This window comes from Mauremys mutica, unplaced genomic scaffold (genome assembly GCF_020497125.1).
Source record: "Mauremys mutica isolate MM-2020 ecotype Southern unplaced genomic scaffold, ASM2049712v1 Super-Scaffold_100033, whole genome shotgun sequence".
Classification (NCBI taxonomy): domain Eukaryota; kingdom Metazoa; phylum Chordata; order Testudines; family Geoemydidae; genus Mauremys; species Mauremys mutica.
Genome location: NW_025423255.1, coordinates 207145 through 228513, shown reverse-complemented (window position 1 = coordinate 228513; position 21369 = coordinate 207145). Strand labels below are relative to the sequence as shown.

At 54.4% G+C, this 21369-nt stretch overlaps 1 protein-coding gene across 1 annotated transcript in view; it reads left to right on the top strand.

Annotated features, from left to right (window-relative positions):
• Positions 1 to 21369, top strand: part of LOC123358220 (polyunsaturated fatty acid lipoxygenase ALOX15B-like) — a 44097-nt gene that overhangs the window by 7540 nt on the left and 15188 nt on the right. Inside the window, exon 2 of the mRNA XM_045000884.1 lies at positions 15825 to 16029. Coding sequence (XP_044856819.1) covers positions 15825 to 16029 — 205 coding nt within the window. The remainder of the gene's footprint in view (positions 1 to 15824; positions 16030 to 21369) is intronic.

Genomic DNA, 21369 nt, shown 5'->3' with positions numbered 1-21369 from the left:
GCTCTGCAACCTTTTTAATGTTAAGTGCCAGCAGTCTGGTTCCACTTTGGTTTAGGTGGAGCCCATCCTTCCTGTATAGGCTCACCCATCCCCAAAGTTTCCCCAGTTCCTAATCAATCTAAACACCTCCTCTCTACACCATCATCTCATCCATTCATTCATTGAGACACTGAAGCTCTGCCTGCCTACCTGGCCCTGTGCATGGAACTGGAAGCATTTCTGAGAATGCCACCATAGAGGTCCCAGATTTCAGTCTCTTTCCTCGCAGACTAAATTTGGCCTCCAGTACGTCTCACCTACCGTTCCTTATGTCATTGGTGCCTACATGTACCACGACCACCGGCTCCTCCCCAGCACTACACATAAATCTATCTAGATGCCTCAAGAAATCAGCAACCTTTGCACCAGGGAGACAAGTCACCATACGGTTCTCCCGGTCATCACAAACCCAGCTATCCTTGTTTCTAATGATCAAATCTCCCATTACTAACAGCTGCCTTTTCTTAATGACTGGGGTTCCCTCCCCTGGCAAGGTAACCTCAGTGCAAGAGGTTACCCCAACACCATCTGGGAGGAGGGTCCCAACTATGGGAAGGTTTCCCTCTGCTCCCATTGACAGTTCTCCTTCCCTGGGCCTTTCATCCTCCTCATCAGCGCAGTGGCTGTCTGACCAGAGGTGGGAGAAATCTACAAGTGTCCTGGAAAGCCTCATCAACATACTTCTCTGCCTCCTTTAGCATCTCCAGTTCCATCACCCTGGCCTCCAAAGCCTCCACGCGGTCTCTGAGGGCCAGGAGCTCCTTGCACCGAATGCACACGTAAGCCACCCGCCCACAGGGCAGGTAATCATACATGCTACATTGAGAGCAATAAACAGGATAGCAATAAACAGGATAGCCCCCACTCAGCTGCTGGGCTTCTGCCTGCATTCTCTCTTACAGCTACCTAGGTTAACAACAGGGGTTTTGTTTCAACCAAGAAGTTTGTATTATAGCTTAAATGTTTTAAAGAATGGCAAGAGTACCTCGCCCCCTTCCCACTCCCCTTCCAAACTCCCTCACAAAACTCCCCATTAGCAGCCCTGTTTGAAAAGCTCCCTGGTCACTTGCTCACTGCTTTCCAAAGCACTCCCCTATCACATACCCCACTGCCCCCAGCCCCTGCTTGAGCCACTCAGGGTAGGGGGCTGGGAGCACCCCCAGTACCCCAGCCCACCCTCCCAGCCCCCAGACCTGACTCCTGCATCCCCTCCCCATAAGGAGCCCTCACACCCCATGCTCTGACTCCTGCACCACCCCCCCACATCCTCAACCGCACCCTGAGCACCAAATGGGAGCTCCTGCACACCCCCCTCTACACTGCCACCTGCACCCCTCACACCACATGGGAGCTGCCCCAAGTAAGCACTTCACACCCCAACCTCCTGCCCCAACCCTGAGCCCCCTCCTGCATCCTAAAACCTGGCCAGACCCTGCACCCCCAATCCCCAGCTGCTCCTGCACCCCAACTCCCTCCCAGACCCTGCACCCCCAGCCCTGACTCCTGCCCCCTGAACACCCTGCCCTCCCTGACTCCTGCACCCCCTCACACCCCCAGCCCTTACTCCTTCACCCCTCTCAAACACACCCCAGTTCCCTGCCCTCCCTGATTCCTGCAACCACCCATAACCACTTATCCCCCACCCCCTGCCCATCACACACCCCCAGCCCTGACTCCTGACTCCTGCCCCCCTCCCAGAAGCCTCCTGCCCACCCTGACTCCTGCCCTCCCACATCCTCACCTGCATTGCTCGAATGAAACAGGAGCTGCTCAGGTAAGTGCTCCACACCCCAACCCCCTGCCCCCTCCCACACCCTAACTCCTGGCCAGACCCTGCACGCCAACATTTTTAATTTTTAATAAAGGGCTCTTATCCAAAGCGCTTTACAATAGTTAGCTAACAGTACAAACAATATATGGAAAGATCATTAAGTGGTGCACCAAGACTCTCAGCGATTTTCAAGTGGTCTGTGGAAAAAATCGGTTAGACAACAAAAACAATCAAGGTACCTCACTTTATTTTCATTTACTTCCTATTACTTATAAGAGGAGGAGGAAGGAAAAAAAGAATGAAAAATGGGGGTGGGAGGGAAATGAGAGAATGTTCTTTTTCTTGCCTATGTCCCCAGGAGGGACCCCTAAAATGGAGCTGAGCACAGGGCCCAACTAACGCTAAATCCGCCACTGAGCTTCCTTCTCTGGATACCCCCAGCCAGCATCCAAGGACGCACGGACTGTCTGTGTGATAAGTGACCCTGGGCCAGCAGCTCTGACTCCAGCAGCCTGCTCGTTACACCCCAAGCATTATTGTGGTCTGGGTGGAGAAGGCTCAGGGTTTGAGAGGTCAGGGGTAGGAAGCTTCTGCTGATTATGCCGCACTGAACCCTCAGTTTTACTTGAGGAAACAGGAGCTATTTGACACTGTGCGATACGGCTCCTGTGCTCTGATCCCAAAGTGTTCTGCAGCAGGGGAGGGTCTCTGGTAGCGTGTGTGTCACTGGCATATTGGGGTGATGCTGAAACAGGGCAGAGTAGAGGTGGCATTGTGGGGCTGCTGTGAACCATGTCCCTTCTTTTCCTCTTCCAAGAACAGAGGGGAGAGTAACCCTTACCCAGCGAGGTCACATTCTCATAGTTCTCCTGCATGACATCCCAGTAAAGGGCTCTCTGAGTGGGGTCCAGCAGAGCCCCCTCTTCCCTGGTGAAGTACACAGCCACCTCCTCGAAGGTCACCGGCCCCTGAAAGAGCAAGAGTCCAACACTCAGTACCTGCTGCCCCACTCACAGCCCCCCTATACATGGAGGACAGGAGCCAAACAGAAACTCTGGGTGGATTGCAGTCAGAGTCCCACCCCCACCCTGCTCAGAGCATCCAGGAAACACCAGGGGGAGGGGACAAAGCGAGAGCCCCTCCTCTCTCCCAGCAGAGCCATCACCCCCCTACTAGCCACAGACTGATTCAGGAGATGGAGCCCCTAGCAGGGTCCAGGGAGAGCTCCCTGGTAGGAAGCCCAACAACCTCCCCATTCTGAAGAGCTGGATGGGAAGGGAGGGGAATCTCCCCTAAGCCTCACTGGTGGGTGCCCCCTTCATATCTCACAGCAGCCGCTGGTTAGCCAGGTCGGGCTCCAGCACTATGAGTCTGGTCAGTTTTCCCAGCCCCACGCAGCTGGGTTATTTTCTGCTCCACAAACTAGAGCATTTCCACCGCCGAACCTCCTGGGTCTGTTCCTAGAATCTAGGCCGCATATTAAATAACTCCCAGCAGGTTCCGCACACCCCTGTCCTCCTCCCTTTCTCCACCCTGTGCATTTCCTGCAAACCAGACTGCAACCTCCAAACCAGCCTGTGCAAACTTTCCATCTCCCACGGATTTGCTGACCCTCTCCCCCCCTGGAGGAACCCACCAGCAACCCCCTGATAATACCTACCTGAACTGGCTCCTCTGCAGCCATTTCTCTCCCCTGTCCAACAAGAGGACGGGATGAACTGGAGCGAAACATGGACATTATTCCGCAGCCTGGCAGGGCGAGAAGGGCAGTTGTGAAGGTTTCAGAACAGGCTTTAATTCATTTCACAGCATGATTCCCCCAGGCCCTTTCCCTGCAGACAGACACCCTAGAGTCTGCCATGCTGAGAAAGGCTTGATCTCTTTGTACAGTGTAGACCTGGCCTCTCCTGCCAGGCTAAGCCCACAGAGACATTTTCAACCTCCCATCTCCCTCCCATCACCCCGTAACAAAGTCTCTGAACACAAGGCTAGAAAAAAGCAGAACCAAAGGAGTCACTGGGGGGGATTCCCTCGGACACTGACCCCATGGCAGCCACACTCCAGCAGGAGGGATATGGAGTCAGGAACTGGATTTTCCTCTGTCTGATTCTCATCTTTTCCACAGGAAAGTGACTCTACCCAGGGTGCAGTAATACATCTGTCTGGGCAGATTAGAGATCTGGAAATCTCTCTCCAAACTCTTCTCTCCCACAGCCCCTTTCAGTCTCTCTTTCTCCTTCTATCTCCTTTTCCCCTCTCCCTGCCCGTCTGGTAGGAAAGTCCCATTCCTGGGTAGTTTGCTCCCCCAGGGCTGGATTTGCTCCTGCAATTGTTAATTGGATGAGAAATGAGAGGGGGGAGTCTGTTTGTGTAGAGTCATTTTAAGGCCAGACCCCAGCATTTTCCTTTTGTTTCTTTCAGTTACTTGGAATGTCTGGCTCAGAATTTAGTATTAACAGGGCCCAGGGCTGCCCTAGGGGGCTAGGACCAGCTGGAGAAAGTCATCCCCTGGGCCAGGCAGAGAAGCAGCTTTAATTCAGGTCACTTCCCAGCACAGAACCCCACTGGGGGAGCAGCAGCTGCTAAGCCTGGTCTCCCAGATCACAATGGAGGCTGCAGCGTCTGACCCAGGAAGCTGAACCCCAATATCCTGAGCAGAGAGGGACAGCGCGTCTGAGCAGCTTCCCTCCTTTAGCTCTCTGGGGAGAGCAGCTAATGAGAGCCCCTCCTCACAGGGAGAATTGCTGGTCTCATTAGCCCCACTGTCGATCCAGAGTCACTCCTTGTCTTTCCATGCAGTGACTCTGGATTAACAATGGTCTCAATGAAACCAGAGTTCAGAAAGAATGAGTCCAGAACGCTGTGGAAGAGACCACTGTGTGGCAGTGCTGACCCCCTGCCCACCTCCCTCACCCCCCAGATCGAGGACAAGGATTGGGGGGCACAAATTTTCCAAACAGAACCGAAAGTTCCTGCAGTTTTCAAAAGAGGAGAAAAGCAAAATCTGTGATTTCACACTCACAGTGTCTGATAAGTGGACAGAAAGTTATCACAGTGACAGGGACGGTGACTGGGGAATGCCGGGCAGTGCTTGGAGCCAGGACTCTGACACGAGTTGATCAGAGAGAAGGATCATGGTTAGTAGAAGTTCCCACAGCCAGGGGCCCAGCAGCTATTCCCTGGGACGCAGACCCCAGAGTCCCCAGCCAGGGACCCCAGATACCCCTCAAAGCCCCACCGGCCAGGGAAGCCCCACCAGACCATAACTGTCAGGTTGGGAATCCCAAAGGGTTCCCCCGACCAAGAGCCCCCAGCAGCCAGAGACTCGCCTACTGGGAACTCAGTTCCTCACTGCCTGCCTAGGACCCGCCCCGCACACCACCACCAGCAGGATCTGCCCTGCCGTTTGTCTGGGACCCCCTCCTCCACCCAGCGGGACCCCCCGATGCTTTTCAGTGGGACCCCTCACTCTGCTTCCCTGGCATCCCCTGACCTAGTGCCAGGGATCCCCTCCCCCAGCTCTGTGCACTGGGCACGGCAGCGATGCCAGGAGCCAGCCAGGGAAGCCCAGACGGAGCCCCTGGCACAGCACCAGGCTCCCTCTAACCCCCTGTCCCACCTCCCCAAGAGACACCCACCCCGGCTGTTCTGCAGCCAACGGCCCCCAGCGATACCCACCTCCAGGACCCACAGCCTCAGGGCTGGGCACATCCACCCTTGAGATGTGCAGAGAAAACGTGTCACGACCTGCAACTGAAGGTGGAGAATCAGACTCCTGGAGAGACCAGGGGGAAATGGGGGAGACGGGAGAGCGGCTCCTTGGAGGGGAAAGGGGCGAATCGCCCCGGATTTTACAGCCCGGGTGAGACACTGAGCGAGAAAAGGGGCAGAACTGGAGAGAATTTGTATCGGGGGCGAGAGGCAAGTGGCACAAACAGGGACAGGATCCAATTAACCCCCCTCCCCCCTTCGCCCGCCCGCCACTTCCCCCCCCGCGTCCCACCGACCTTCCCCCCACCGCTCCAGCTTCTCCCCCCCCGCCCGACACCCCCCCCGCCGGGCCCCCCCCATCCCAGCGGGGGGGGGGGGGGCGGATCCTGCTGCGGCTCCGCTGGAGCCGAGGCGGCTCCGAGGCTTCTCCCGGGTTCCCCGGGGCAGAGTCACGTGCTCGCCCCCCCCCGGGGTCTCTCACTCCCCGGGGGCTCCGGGCGGGGCTGGGGCGGGCAGAGCCCGGGGCTGCCCGGGGGGCGGGGCCCAGCTGGAGAAACCCCTCCGGCCGGGCCCCCCCGCACAGACCCGCCCCCCCCGGGAGCAGCAGCGGCGGCTCAGCCCGGGCCCGGCTCACGCGGAGGCGGCAGCAGCAGCTTTGTTCTCCCGCCCCCAGCGGGGCTCGCACGGAGCATGCGCGATTTTACCTGCTGAAACCCTCCCTTACCTGGGCTGGGGAGAGCGGAAGCGCCCCCGGGGCAGGCTGGGAGATGTAGTTCCTGACTCTCCCTGGAACGGAAGTGACGTTGGGGGGAGAGACCAAGCCGAGTTGTTGCAAACGCGCGCGGGCCCCTGCGGCTCTGCCTGGCTCGCGCGGGGCCGTTGGAGCTTCTCTGCCCGCCCCAGCCCGCTGGGATATGGGGGGCGGGGCGGGGCGGGGCGGGGGGTCTGTGGGGGGGGTGTCGGGCGGGGGGGGGGGGGGAGAAGGTGGAGCGGGGGGGGGCGGGCGGGCGAAGGGGGGAGGGGGGTGTCGGGCAGGGAGGGGAGAAGCCGGAGCTGGGGGGGGGGGAAGGTCAGTGGGACGCGGGCGGGCGAAGGGGGGAGGGGGGTTAATTGGCTCCTGTCCCTGTTGGTGCCACTTGCCTCTCGCCCCCGATACAAATTCTCTCCAGTTCTGCCCCTTTTCTCGCTCAGTGTCTCACCCGGGCTGTAAAATCCGGGGCGATTCGCCCCTTTCCCCGCCAACGAGCCGCTCTCCCGCCTCCCCCATTTCCCCCTGGTCTCTCCAGGAGTCTGATTCTCCACCTCCAGTTGCATAGTTTGTGACACGTTTTTTCTGCAAATCTCAAGGGTTGATATAAAATACCCTAAACATTTGCTCCACTTCTCTCTAGTTGTTTGTTTCTCATTGAATATGCCCTGAGATTTCCCCCTGTCTCTCTAATTATAAAATACTAAGAAAATCTCAGATTTACCCCTTTTCTCAGCTTCAGTGTCTCAATCCCAGCAACTTCTCCTTTCTTGGAGGAAACCTGTTGCCCTGAATCACTGTCCATCCTGGAGGTTGCAGGGGGTTAAATTTCCCAGTGTTGATCTTTCCCCTCTCCTTTGAGAACCATTTCTTCCCCCCTTTACCTCTGTTAAAATGTTTGCTGATGAAAGAGACCAGCCACATCTTTAATACACATCAAAGCTCGAGGCCTCCCCCTGTTTGGGGCTCAGTGGTTCCCAGCTGGTAATGGGAGAGTTGGCTGGACCCTTTTTTTTTTCTCCAGCTGGCACAGGTTGAGGAGGTCTCTGTGAGTGCAGTGTGAGTTGAGAAGTATCCCAAACCCCATAGCAAATGGCCTCTGTCAGGGGTTGATTCCCCCTGTGCTAAGATGTGAGTGAGAGACCCCGGGGGGGGCACTGGGGCTGGGCAGGAAAGTGACTCTGCCCCGGGGAACCTGGGAGAAGCCTCGGAGCCGCCTCAGCCCCAGTGGGATTTGGGGGGCAGAGACTGGGGCCTGGTGGGGGGGGGGATCCCCTGTGGTGTGGGGGGAGATGGGGGGTGTCAGGCAGGGAGGGGAGAAGCTGGAGTTGTAGGGGGGGGAAGGTCAGTGGGACGCGGGGGGGGTGTTGAACTGTCTCTGTGCAGCCAGGAAATTCCCCGGGGGGGGAAGTGGCGGGCGGGCGAAGGGGGGAGGGGGGTTAATTGGATCCTGTCCCTGTTTGTGCCACTTGCCTCTCACCCCCGATACAAATTCTCTCTAGTTCTGCCCCTTTTCTCGCTCAGTGTCTCACACGGGGCTATAAAATCTGGGGCGATTCCCCCCCATCCCCTCCAATGATCAGCTCTCCCGTCTCCCCCGATTTCCCCCGTTCTCCCCATGAGTCTCAAACGTCAGTTTAAAATCTTCTCTAGTGAGGGGCATTTTCCCACCCATTTTATCTGCAGCGATTTGTCCTTGTTTAGGTGGGAAATTGTTGCCCTGAGTCATTCCCCAGCACATGGGTGCCCCTGGAGTGGGGGTGGGAGGGCTCAGTGGTTGGAGCACTGGCCTGCTAAACCCAGGGCTGGGAGCTGACTCCTTGCGGGGGCCATTTGGGGATTTAGTTGGGGATTGGTCCTGCTTCGAGCAGGGGGTTGGACTAGACACCTCCTGAGGTCCCTTCCAACCCTGATATTCTATGAGATGCCGGGTCTCTGCCAGGGCAGGGAAGGGAGGCGCACGTGTCCCCCATGGGGACTGCCCAGACCCCCGTTTCTCAATCCCAGTTGCTGCCCCCTAACTACCAACACAGTTACCCCCAACCATCAGTTGCCAGTCACCCGCCCGCCCCCCCACTGCTGCCCCCTTCTTTTATCCAGGGACCTTCCAGCTCCCCCTCCCTTGCCCTTTTAATCAGCTCCTCAAAGGGCTCCCTGCTGCCCATGGGAATGGTGGGGGTGGGGGAACCATCACTTTGTGTTTATGTATTGGACAGTCGTATAAAATCCAGTCCAACAGTCCCCGTTTTCATAAAATCATAGAATCATAGAATCTCAAGGTTGGAAGGGACCTCAGGAGGTATCTAGTCCAACCCCCTGCTCAAAGCAGGACCAAACCCAACTAAATCATCCCAGCCAGGGCTTTGTGAAACCTGACCTCAAAAATCTCTAAGGAAGGAGATTCCACCACCTCCCTAGGTAACCCATTCCCATGCTTCACCACCCTACTAGTGAAAAAGTTTTTCCTAATGTCCAACCTAAACCTCCCCCTCTGCAACCTGAGACCATTACTCCTTGTTCTGTCATCTTCTACCACTAGTTCGTTAACAGCAATATAAAATCCCCTCAGATCTTGGTGTTTTTCTCTCATGTTATCAAATACTCAGTTTGTGACACATTTTCTGTGCAAATCTCAAAGGTTCATATAAAATACCCTAAACGTTTGCCCCACTGCTCTCTAGTTGTCTGTTTCTAATTGAATATGCCCTGAGATTTTCCTCTGTCTCTCTAATTATAAAATACCAAGAAAATCTCAGGTTTACACCTTTGCTCAGATTCTTGAACCTGGATATAAAATGTTTGCAAATGTTGCCCATTTCCTCTTTATTCATTTATCAGATATTCATGTGAAACACTCAGATTTTACCTCCTATCAACAACTGATATAAAATCCCTCTGATTTTCCACTTTCCTCTCTATAATTTGCAAAGTGGATCCAAAATGTCTCAGATTGGGAACTCTTTCATTTCTGAACATTGCTCTCAAAGCTCAAGTTTTGCCTCTTTCTATGTCATTATCAAATGTCAGTTAAAAATCCTCTGGGGTTTGAGGCTGTTCCCCATGTTTCTAAATCCCAGCAATTTCTTCCTTCGAGGGAACCTGTTGCCCTGAGTTCTTCTCCATCCTGGATGTTGTAGGGGGTTAAATTGCCAGAGATCATCTTTCCCGTCTCCTTTGTGAATCATTTGTTCCCTCCTTTATCTCTGTTAAAATGTTTGCCGAAGAAAGAGACCAGCCACATATTTAATACCCATCAAAGTCAGAGGCCTCCCCATGTTTGGGGATCAGTGGTTCCCAGCTATTAATGGGAGAGTTGGCTGGACTCTTTTCTTTTCTCCAGCTGGCACAGGATGAGGAGGTCTCTCTGAGTGCAGTGTGGGTCCAGAAGTTTCCCAAATCCCATGACAAATGCTCTTCAGGAGGGGTTGCTTCCCGCAGTGCTAAGATGCAGCCACCTCTGGGGTGGATCCATGGTGGCCATTATTTGCTAGTGACAGGCCATGGACATTTCTTACCTATATTGTCCCTCCAGGCCTTCCATACTCCAGTTCAAGAGACATCCCCCAGGGCTCCCTCTGCCTGTGTGACTGGCCAGCAGGGGGCGGTGGTCACTTTCTATCCACTTCTCAGGCACTGTGAGGTAACAGTGTTGCTGGGTGGGGGTGGGGCTGTGTGGGGAGATAGCAGCTGAAGGGGGATTGTGGTGGCGGGAGGCCTCTGGGTGGCTGGGCAGGGGGTACCCTAGTGAGGTTGGTGGGTTCTGGAGATTTGGGGTTTCAAGGGGTGGTTGTGATGTGCCCAGCCCTGAAGCTGTGGGTCCTGGAGGTGGGTATCGCTGGGGGCCTGGTGGCTGCAGAACAGCCGGGGTGGGCGTCTCTTGGGGAGGCGGGACAGGGGGGTTAGAGGGAGCCTGGTGCTGAGCCAGGGGCTCGGTCTGGGCTTCCCCGGCTGGCTCCTGGGATCGCTGCCGTGCCCAGTGCACAGAGCTGGGGGAGGGGATCCCTGGCACTAGGTCAGGGGATGCCAGGGAAGCAGAGTGAGGGGTCCCACTGAAAAGCATCAGGGGGTCCCGCTGGGTGTAGGAGGGGGTCCCAGGCAAATGGCAGGGTAGATCCTCCTGTGGGGGAGTCCTAGGCAGGCAGTGAGGAACTTCTACTAACCATGATCTTTCTCTCTGATCAACTTGTGCCAGAGTCCTGGCTCCAAGCACTGCCTGGGATTCCCCATTCACAGGCCCTGTCACTGTGATAACTTTCTATCCACTTATCAGTCACTGTTCGTGTAAAATCACAGATTTTGATTTTCTCCTCTTTTGAAAACTGCAGGAACTTTTGGTTCCGTTTGGAAAATTTGTGCCCCCCAGTCCTTGTTCTCGATCTGGGGGGTGAGGGAGGTGGGAAGCGGGTCAGCACTGCCACACAATGGTCTCTTCCACAGTGTTCTGGACTCATTCTTTCTGAAATCTGGTTTCATTGAGACCAATGTTAATCCAGTGTCACTGTATGGAAAGAGAAGGAGTGACTCCGGATGGACAGTGGGGCAAATGAGGTCAGCAATTCTCCCTGTGAGGAGGGGATCTCATTAGCTGCTCTCCCCAGAGAGCTAAAGGAGGGAAGCTGCTCAAACGCTCTGTCCCTCTCTGCTCAGGATACTGGGGTTCAGCTTCCTGGGTCAGAGGCTGCAGCCTCCATTGTGATCTGGGAGACCAGGCTTAGCAGCTGCTGCTCCCCCAGTGGGGTTCTGTGCTGGGATGTGACCTGAATTAAAGCTGCTTCTCTGCCTGGCCCAGGGGATGACTTTCTCCAGCTGGTCCTAGCCCCCTAGGGCAGCCCTGGGCCCTGTTAATACTAAATTCTGATCCAGACATTTCAAGTAACTGAAAGAAACGAAGGGAAAATCCTGGGGTCTGGCCTTAAAATTACTCCACACAAACAGACCCCCCTCATTTCTCGTCCAATTAACAATTGCAGGAGCAAATCCAGCCATGGGGGAGCAAACTACCCAGGAATGGGACTTTCCTACCAGATGGGCAGGGAGAGGGGAAAAGGAGAAAGAGACTGAAAGGGGCTGTGGGAGAGAAGAGTTTGGAGAGAGATTTCCAGATCTCTAATCTGCCCAGACAGATGTATTGCTGCACCCTGGGTAGAGTCACTTTCCTGTGGAAAAGATGAGAAACAGACAGAGGAAAATCCAGTTCCTGACTCCATATCCCTCCTGCTGGGGTGTGGCTGCCGTGGGGTCAGTCTCTGAGGGAATCCCCCACAGTGACTCCTTTGGTTCTGCTTTTTTCTAGCCTTGTGTTCAGAGACTTTGTTACGGGGTGAGGGGAGGGAGAAGGGAGGTTAAAAATGTCTCTGTGGGCTTAGCCTGGCAGGAGAGGCCAGGTCTACACTGTACAAAGAGATCCAGCCTTTCTCATCATGGCAGACTCTAGGGTGTCTGTGTGCGGGAAAAGGGCCTGGGGGAATCATGCTGTGAAATGAATTAAAGCCTGTTCTGAAACCTCCACAACTGCCCTTCTCGCCCTGCCAGGCTGCAGAATAACGTCCATGTTTCACTCCAGTTCATCCCGTCTTCTCGTTGGACAGGGGAGAGAAATGGCTGCAGAGGAGCCAGTTCAGGTAGGTATTATCAGGGGGTTGCTGGTGGGTTCCTCCAGCGGGGGAGAGGGACAGCAAATACGTGGGAGATGGGAAGGTTTGCACAGGCTGGTTTGGAGGTGGAATCTGGTTTGCAGGAAATGCACAGGGTGGAGAAAGGGAGGAGGACAGGGGTGTGCTAAACCTGCTGGGAGTTATTTAATATGTGGCCTAGATTCTAGGAACAGACCCAGGAGGTTCGGCGGTGGAAATGCTCTAGTTTGTGGAGCAGAAAATAACCCAGCTGCATGGGGCTGGGAAAACTGACCAGACTCATAGTGCTGGAGCCTGAGCTCACTAACCAGCGGCTGCTGTGAGATATGAAGGGGGCACCCACCAGTGAGGCTTGGGGGAGATTCCCCTCCCTTCCCATCCAGCTCTTCAGAATGGGGAGGTTGTTGGGCTTCCTACCAGGGAGCTGTCCCTGGACCCTGCTAGGGGCTCCATCTCCTGTGTCAGTCAGTGGCTAGTAGGTGTGTGATGGATCTGCTGGGAGACAGGAGGGGCTCTCGCTTCGTCCCCTCCCCCTGGTATTTCCTGGATGCGCTGAGCGGAGTGGGGATGGGACTCTGACTGCAATCCACCCAGAGTTTCTGTTTGGCTCCTGTCCCCCATGTATAGGGGGGCTGTGAGTGGAGCAGCAGATACTGAGTGTTGGACTCTCGCTCTTTCAGGGGCCGGTGACCTTCGAGGAGGTGGCTGTGTATTTCACCAGGGAAGAGTGGGCTCTGCTGGACCCCACTCAGAGAGCCCTCTACAGGGATGTCATGCAGGAGAACTATGAGAATGTGACCTCGCTGGGTAAGGGTTCCTGTCCCCTCGGTTCTTGGAAGGGGAAAAGAAGAAAGATGGTTCATGCCACCCCCCAATGCCACCTCTACTCTGCCCTGTTTCAGCATCACCCCAATATGCCAGTAACACACAAGCTACCAGAGACCCTCCCCTGCTGCAGAACACTTTGGGAACAGAGCACAGGAGCCATATCGCACAGTGTCAAATATCTCCTGTTTGTTCAAGTAAAACTGAGGGTTCGGTGCGGCATAATCAGCAGAAGCTTCCTACTCCTGATCTCTCAAACCGTGAGCCTTCTCCACCCAGACCACAATAATGCTTGGGGTGTAACGAGCAGGCTGCTGGAGTCAGCTGCTGATCCAGGGTGCTGATCCAGGGTCACTTATCACACAGACAGTCTGTGCATCCTTGAATGCTGGCTGGGGGTATCCAGAGACGGAAGCTCAGTGGCGGATTTAGCGTTAGTGGGGCCCTGTGCTCAGCTCCATTTTAGGGGTCCCTCCTTGGGACATAAGCAACAAAAAGATCACCCTCTCTTATTTCCCTCCCACCCCCATTTTTCATTCTTTTTTTTCCCCTCCTTCTCCTATAAGTAATAGGAAGTAAATGAAAATAAAGTGAGGTACATTGATTGTTTTTGTCGTCTAACCGATTTTTCCACAGACCACTTGAAAATGACTGAGAGTCTTGGTGCACCACTTAATGATCTTTCCATATATTGTTTGTGCCGTTAGCTAACTATTTTAAAGTGCTTTGGATAAGAGCCCTTTATTAAAAATTAAAAATGTTGGAGTGCAGGGTCTGGCCAGGAGTTAGGGTGTGGGAGGGGGCTGAGGTTTGGGGCAGGGGGTTGGAGAGTGGAGCACTTACCTGGAGCAGCTCCTGTTTCATGCGAGCAATGCAGGTGGGGATGTGGGGGGGCAGGAGTCAGGGCTGGGGGTGCAGGGTCTGGGAGGGAGTTAGGGCTCAGGAGCAGCTGGAGATTGGGGTGCAGGGTCTGGCCAGGTTTTAGGATGCAGGAGGGGGCTCAGGGTTGGGGCAGGAGGTTGGGGGGTGAAGTGCTTACCTGGGGCAGCTCCCATTTGGTGTGAGGGGTGCAGGTGGCAATGTAGAGGGGGGGGTGCAGGAGCTCCCATTTGGTGCTCAGGGAGCGGTTGAGGATGTAGGGGGGGGTGCAGAAGTCAGAGCAGGGGGTGTGAGGGCTCGTTATGTGGGAGGGGATGCAGGAATCAGATCTAGGGCTGGGAGGGTGGGCTGGGGTACTCCCAGCCCCCTATCCTGAGTGGCTCAAGCAGGGGCTGGGGGCAGGGGGGTATGTGACAGGGGAGTGCTTTGTAAAGCAGGGAGCAAGTGACCAGGGAGCTTTTCAAACAGGGCTGCAAACGGGGAGTTTTGTTAGGGAGTTTGGAAGGGGAGTGGGAAGGGGGCGAGGTACTCTTGCCATTCTTTAAAACACTTAAGCTGTAATACAAACTTCTTGATTGAAACAAAAACCCTGTTAACCTAGGTGGCTGTAAGAGAGAATGCAGGCAGAAGCCCAGCAGCTGAGTGGGGGCTATCCTGTTTATTGCTATCCTGTTTATTGCTCTCAATGTAGCATGTATGATTACCTGCCCTGTGGGTGGGTGGCTTACGTGTGCATTCGGTGCAAGGAGCTCCTGGCCCTCAGAGACCGCGTGGAGGCTTTGGAGGCCAGGGTGATGGAACTGGAGACGCTAAGGGAGGCAGAGAAGTATGTTGATGAGGCTTTCCGGGACACTTGTAGATTTCTCCCACCTCTGGTCAGACAGCCACTGCGCTGTTGAGGAGGATGAAAGGCCCAGGGAAGGAGAGCTGTCAATGGGAGCAGAGGGAAACCTTCCCATAGTTGGGACCCTCCTCCCAGATGGTGTTGGGGTAACCTCTTGCACTGAGGTTACCTCTCTGGGGAGGGAACCCCAGTCATTAAGAAAAGGCAGCTGTTAGTAATGGGAGATTTGATCATTAGAAACAAGGATAGCTGGGTTTGTGATGACTGGGAGAACCATATGGTGACTTGTCTGCCTGGTGCAAAGGTTGCTGATTTCTTGAGGCATCTAGATAGATTTATGTGTAGTGCTGGGGAGGAGCCGGTGGTCGTGGTACATGTAGGCACCAATGACATAAGGAACGGTAGGTGAGACGTCCTGGAGGCCAAATTTAGTCTGCAAGGAAAGAGGCTGAAATCTGGGACCTCTATGGTGGCATTCTCAGAAATGCTTCCAGTTCCACGCACAGGGCCAGGTAGGCAGGCAGAGCTTCAGAGACTCAATGGGTGGATGAGATGATGGTATAGAGAGGAGGCATTTAGATTGATTAGGAACTGGGGAAACTTTGGGGATGGGCTCCACCTAAACCAAAGTGGAACCAGACTGCTGGCATTTAACATTAAAAAGGTTGTAGAGCAGTTTTTAAACTAAGAGATGGGGGAAAGCCGACTGCTGCAGAAGAGCTCGTGGATCGGACAGAGACTTGTCTTAGAGGAGAGACTAGTGATAGAGATTTTCTAGTTCTAGTCAGGAAGAGAGGCTGGAAGAGGATAAAGTAGGAGCCAGATCATTCACACACACAAGAATCTGACACATCAGAAAAGGGCAGACAAATAAACAGTGACAAGTTTTTCAAGTGCTTGTACACAAATGCCAGAAGTCTAAATAATAAGATGGGTGAATTAGAGTGCCTCGCGTTAAAGGAGGATATTGACATAATAGGCATCACAGAAACCAAGTTTAGATGCACACGGCTGCTCTGACCTGTTTCTGGCAGCTTCTAAAACATGGTGGGTGCCGCTAGAGGGCTCACAAAAGCTTTAAAGGGATTGGGCCCTTCTCCTATACACGGCTCGGCTACGCTGAGGTACCTCAAGCTGCAGTGAAATCGGAAAACCTTGGCCTCTCCCTCCAGGCTAATGAAAGGCAGGTGCTGAGTAGAACAGTAGTTGCAACAGTGCCCTGGCCGAGCTGTGTTTCCTTGGAGACTTTCACACCATGGAGGCACAGGAGGCCAACAAGTATTTTATTTGTGGGGGGGGGGTGGAGATAGATGCTGCTGGATTAATCCCTGAGTCACACCCTCATGCTCTGGTTCTTCTCTCACCCCGCTGCAGGTGGAGGAGTTCAAGCTGTGCTGCCAGCGCTGGCTGGGGGACATCGTCCTGGTGCGGCTCCACAAGGAGCCCTACTCCTTCTACCCCACCGACAACTGGTACTGCAGCTTCGTGGAGGTCGTCTCCCCCCACGGCCAGACCTACCGCTTCCCCTGCTACCAGTGGGTCGAGGGCTACCGCACGCTGGAGCTGCGGGAGGGCAAAGGTAGGGGGCTGCGGGCTGGGGGCCAGCCTGGGGCCACTTGGGCTCATAGGCAGTGGGGCAGGATAGCTCAGTGGTTTGAGCATTGGCCTGCTAAACCCAGGGTTGTGAGTTCAGTCCTTGAGGGGGCCACTTAGGGATCTGGGGCACAATCAGTACTTGGTCCTGCTAGTGAAGGCAGGGGCTGGACTCAATGACCTTTCAAGGTCCCTTCCAGTTCTAGGAGATAGGATATCTCCATTAATTTAATAGCTAGCTATTTATCCCAGCAAACACCCCCCTCTATCTTTCCATCCATCCCTATACACCCCCTCTAGCTACCCATCCCCATTTACCCCCCTATTTATTCATCCCTGTACACACCCCTGTATCTATGTATTCCTGTACACACCTCTGTCTGTCCAACCCCAACCACCCCTCTATCTATGGCCTGGTCTACACTTGGACTTTAAGTCGAATTTAGCAGCGTTATTTCGAACTAACCACTCAACCGTCCACACCAGGAAGCCATTTAATTCGAACTAGAGGGCTCTTTAGTTCGAATTTGGTACTCCACCCCGACTGGTGGAGTAACGCTAAATTCGACATGGCTAGCTCGAATTAGGCTTGGTGTGGATGCTAATCGAACTTAGTAGCTCCGGGAGCCATCCCACACTGCACCACTCTGTTGACGCTCTGGACAGCAGTCCGACCTTGGATTCTCTGGCCAGCCACACAGGAAATGACCCGGGAAAATTTGAATTCATTTTCCTGTCTGGGCACTTTGAATCTGACGTCCTGGTTGGACATCGGGGCGAGCTCCGCAGCACCTGCAACGATGCAGAGCTCTCCAGCAGAGGAGTCCGGGCAATCCCAGAATAGAAAGAGGTCCCCAGCATGGACTGACCGGGAAGTCATGGATCTGATCGCTGTGTGGGGCGAGGAGTCTGTGCTCTCGGAGCTGCACTCCAGCAAGCGGAACGCAAAGACCTTCGAGAAGGTCTCGAAAGCCATGAAAGACAAAGGATACAGCCGGGATGCGATGCAGTGCCGCGTGAAAGTCAAGGACCTAAGACAAGGGTATCAAAAAGTCAGAGCTGCAAACGGACGCTCCGGAGCCAAGCCCCAGACATGCCGCTTCTACGAGGCACTGCATGCCATTCTAGGTGGGTCTGCCACCACTGCCCCACCAGTGACGGTGGACTCCGAGGACGGAATAGTGTACCGGGACAGTTCCTCCTCGATGTTCGCCGATGGGGAAGATGAGGAAGGGTCTTTGGAGGACGGCGCAGGTGACAGCGAACCCACTCCCGCTTTCCCTGACAGCCAGGATCTCTTCATCACCCTCACAGAGATCCCCTACCAACCGTCCCCGCCTGTTAACCCGGACTCAGAATCAGGGGAAGGATCAGGCGGTAAGTGCTACAAACAGGGAAACATTTATTTTTTAAAAAACAGGTATATAAAAAATAGAAATACTATATAAAATTTTTTAAATCTCAAACTATACAAAAAGTAGGTCAACACATATAGGAATAGAGCAATAATCCTCTTGGGACAGTTCAAAAAAGCTCTCAGAGAGCAGCTCGAAAAGCCTCAGCAGGAGGTTCCTGGGGAGAGGTGCCTTATTGGGTGCTCCGTGGAAGCACACTCTTCCGCGCCAGGCCATCCTAATGTAAAGGGGAATCATCGCCTCGACAAGCATGGCAGCATATGGTCCTGGTCTGTGCAGGGCTTCTCTTAGCATCCGCTCTCTCTGACTCCGAGTGACACGCCTCAGGGTAATGTCGTTCTGGAAGTGCTGCATCTAATTAGGGGAATTAGTGTACTGTTACTATTGTGAATGGTAGACTTTTACTTTGCATAAGAATGACCCTCGCTTAACAGCCACGTGTTGGAGGCCACAGAGGAAAAGCATACAGTGATCTTTCCCGTGCACTGCCGGGAGGGGCTGGAAAAGGCTCAGACTTTATGCTTTCCAGATTGCCTTTAGCGGGAGGGCACAGCTATCCATTAACTGTTAAGCAGACTCTACTGTAAGGCTTACCAGGACTGGCTGCTAGACGGATTCAGCTGTCCCTCCCCGCTTGGCGTCTCTCCTGTGCAAGACCGCAACCACTGAAAGCGTATTCTGAAATCTCGAACTTGGCCTGAGATCTCGTGAGACTAGGTGCCCTGTATGGTCTTGTTCACAGAAACTGACTAGACTGCGTTCACTGTTCGCAAACATGTATCTGTTCAAGGAAATCACTTACTTTTTCCCATCACACAGCTTCGGCTCTTTCCCGGACTGCCCCGTCATCCACCTCGCAGAGGCTGGCAAACATTAGGCGGCGAAAGAAAAAGACTAGGGATGACATGTTCGCGGAACTGATGGCCTGCTCCACAGCCGAGGCCGCAGAGCAGAGACAGTGGAGGGAGACCCTGTGTCAGCAGCATCGCACACACATCGAACGGGAGGATAGGTGGCGGCAGGAAGACCAGCAGGCGACTCAAACGCTGCTTGGTCTAATGAGGGAGCAAACGGACATGCTCCGGCGCCTTGTAGATGTTCTGCAGGACCGCAGGCAGGAGAAGAGAGCCCCCCTGCACTGCATCTGCAACCGCCCTCCAACGCCAAGAAGTCCTGTCCCCCCCTCACCCAAAGTTACAAGAAGGAGGGGCGGTAGGGGCCGTGAGAACTGTCACTGCACCGCAGCAGAGCGCTAATGTACAAGACACCTCTCGCGCTCTAAATTTGTAGAAGTTCTTCCCTTACAGGATCACCCAGTCCCAAATCCAAGTTTCAACCCCCCACTGTGTATAACATTATTAAAAGCGGTTTGCTGTTACTCTCTGTTTCCGTCACGTTTCTCGTGTCAGAAGACTTTGTGTGTGTGTGTGGGGGGGATTTTTAATTGCAGTGCATAGCCCACATTACCAGGGTACAGACTTGGGGGCAGGGTCAACTGCAGGGCACACACAGACTGCAGTCACTAGGCACCAGGGTCAGTCTGTGTGGTGTATGCTGCCCCGGGTCATTCGTTGATGTGTATGCTTGTCCAAGGTCCTGGCGCCTGCCATCCCTGAATGTAAAGGCAGGCTTCCCTTACCATGCACTTCGACTGTAGCCACGAGCCTCTCCGCTGCCCTGAGCCTCAAAAAGAGCCCTCATCCAGGGACAGATACTCACCCGTCCCCCACACCCCTCACCCCTTCCAACGCCCAAACCCACAGCCCACAGCCATCATGCAAACCCCTATCCAAAGACGGCACCCCTCGCCCCTTCCTGCAAACCCACCCATTCCTGCAAACCCACCCCTACATGCACAATCACTGTAAACCGTCCCCCACCCCACAGACCTATGTAGGAGCAGGAGGCTGTCCGTCCTGTATTGGACAAGCGGTCTGTACATCAGTGCACACCGAACCCAGCACAGTATGCTTCCATGTTTCAACCCAGGAACAGAAATGCAAAGTCAACGAAAGATTTATTATTAATTACTGTTACATGTCATTAGTTTTAAACCGTGCTTTGGAAGTGGGGGAAACTTGGAGAACCGGGTTTGTGAGCTCAGATCTAACTCGACACATACAGACACAGGCCCATGATCAGGCTCTCTTAAAATCAAGTGGACAGTCACAGGTTACCCTGCTCTGCGAGGAAACTAGCTTTCAAAGCCTCCCGGATGCACAGCGCTTCCCGCTGGGATATTCTCTCGGCACGGGTGTCTGGCTGATCGTAAACAGCAGCCAGGCGATTTGCCTCAACCTCCCATCCGGCCAAAAAGGTCTCGCCCTTGCTCTCACAGAGATTGTGGAGCACACAGCAAGCAGCAATAACTACGGGGATATTCTTTTCGCTGATGTCCGAGCGAGTCAGTAAGCTCCGCCATCTCCCCTTGAGACGTCCGAAAGCACACTCCACGACCATTCTGCACTTGCTCAGCCGGTAGTTGAAGAGTTCCTTCTCACTGTCCAAGGCGCCTGTATAGGGCTTCATGAGCCAGGGCATTAGCGGGTAGGCCGGGTCCCCGAGGATCACTGTAGGCATCTGCACATCCCCAACCGTTATTTTGTGGTCCGGGAAGAAAGTACCTGCCTGGAGGCGTTTGAAGAGACCAGAGTTCCTGAACACATGCGCGTCATGAACCTTGCCCACCCACCCGACGAAGATGTTGGTAAAACGTCCCCTATGGTCCACCAGTGCTTGCAGCACCATTGAAAAGTAGCCCTTTCGGTTAATGTACTCACTGGCCTGGTGGGCTGGTGCCAGGATAGGGATGTGAGTCCCATCTATAGCCCCACCGCAGTTTGGGAATCCCATCGCGGCGAAGCCATCTATGATGACCTGGACGTTTCCGAGAGTCACTACCTTTGAGAGCAGTTGCTCAACGATTGCGTGGGCTACTTGAATCACAGCAACCCCCACGGTAGATTTGCCCACGCCAAAGTGGTTCGCTACTGACCGGTAGCTGTCTGGCGTGGCAAGTTTCCAGAGGGCTATGGCCACTCGCTTCTGCACACTCAGGGCTGCTTGCATCCGTGTGTCCTGGCGCTTCAGGGCAGGGGACAGCAAGTCACACAGTTCAAGGAAAGTGCCCTTACGCATCCTGAAGTTTCGCAGCCACTCTGTTTCATCCCAGACCTGCAGCACTATGCGGTCCCACCAGTCCGTGCTTGTTTCCCGGGCCCAGAATCGCCGTTCCACACCATGAACTTGACCCATTGCCACCATGATCTCCACGGCGCGGCGTACCCTGCTTTGTGAGAGGCCTGCGCCACTCTCCTCACCATGCTGCCGGAGCCTCCTCGCCCGATTTCTCAGCATCTGACTGTGGAAGAGGTGGACGATAAGGTGCGAGGAGTTGACAACGGCCATAAGTGCAGCAATGATCGCAGCGGGCTCTATGCTCGCAGTGCTGTGGCGTCTGCGCTGTAACCGACAAGAGAAGGGCGCGATCAGATTTCCTGCCGGCGCTTTCAGGGAGGGAGGGCGTGATTGACGGTTCAATGACGACAGTATCCCAAAACCGCCCTCGACACATTTTTTCCCCCAGCAGGCATTGCGAGCTCTACCCAGCATTCCAATGGGCAGCGGGGACTGCGGGAACTGTGGGATAGCTTCCCACAGTGCACCGCTTCGAAAGTCGACGCCGGCCCCGTTAATGTGGACTCAGAAGTTCTAATTAGTGTATTTAGTGTGGATACACAAATTCGACTTCATAAGGTCGAATCCACAAATTCGACTTAAGTAGATTCGAAATAGTCTTGTAGTGTAGACAAGGCCTATGCATCCCCATACACACCCCTGTATCTATCCATCCATCCTCATACTACTTCTGTATCTATCCATCCCCATACACACCCATTAATCTAGCCAAC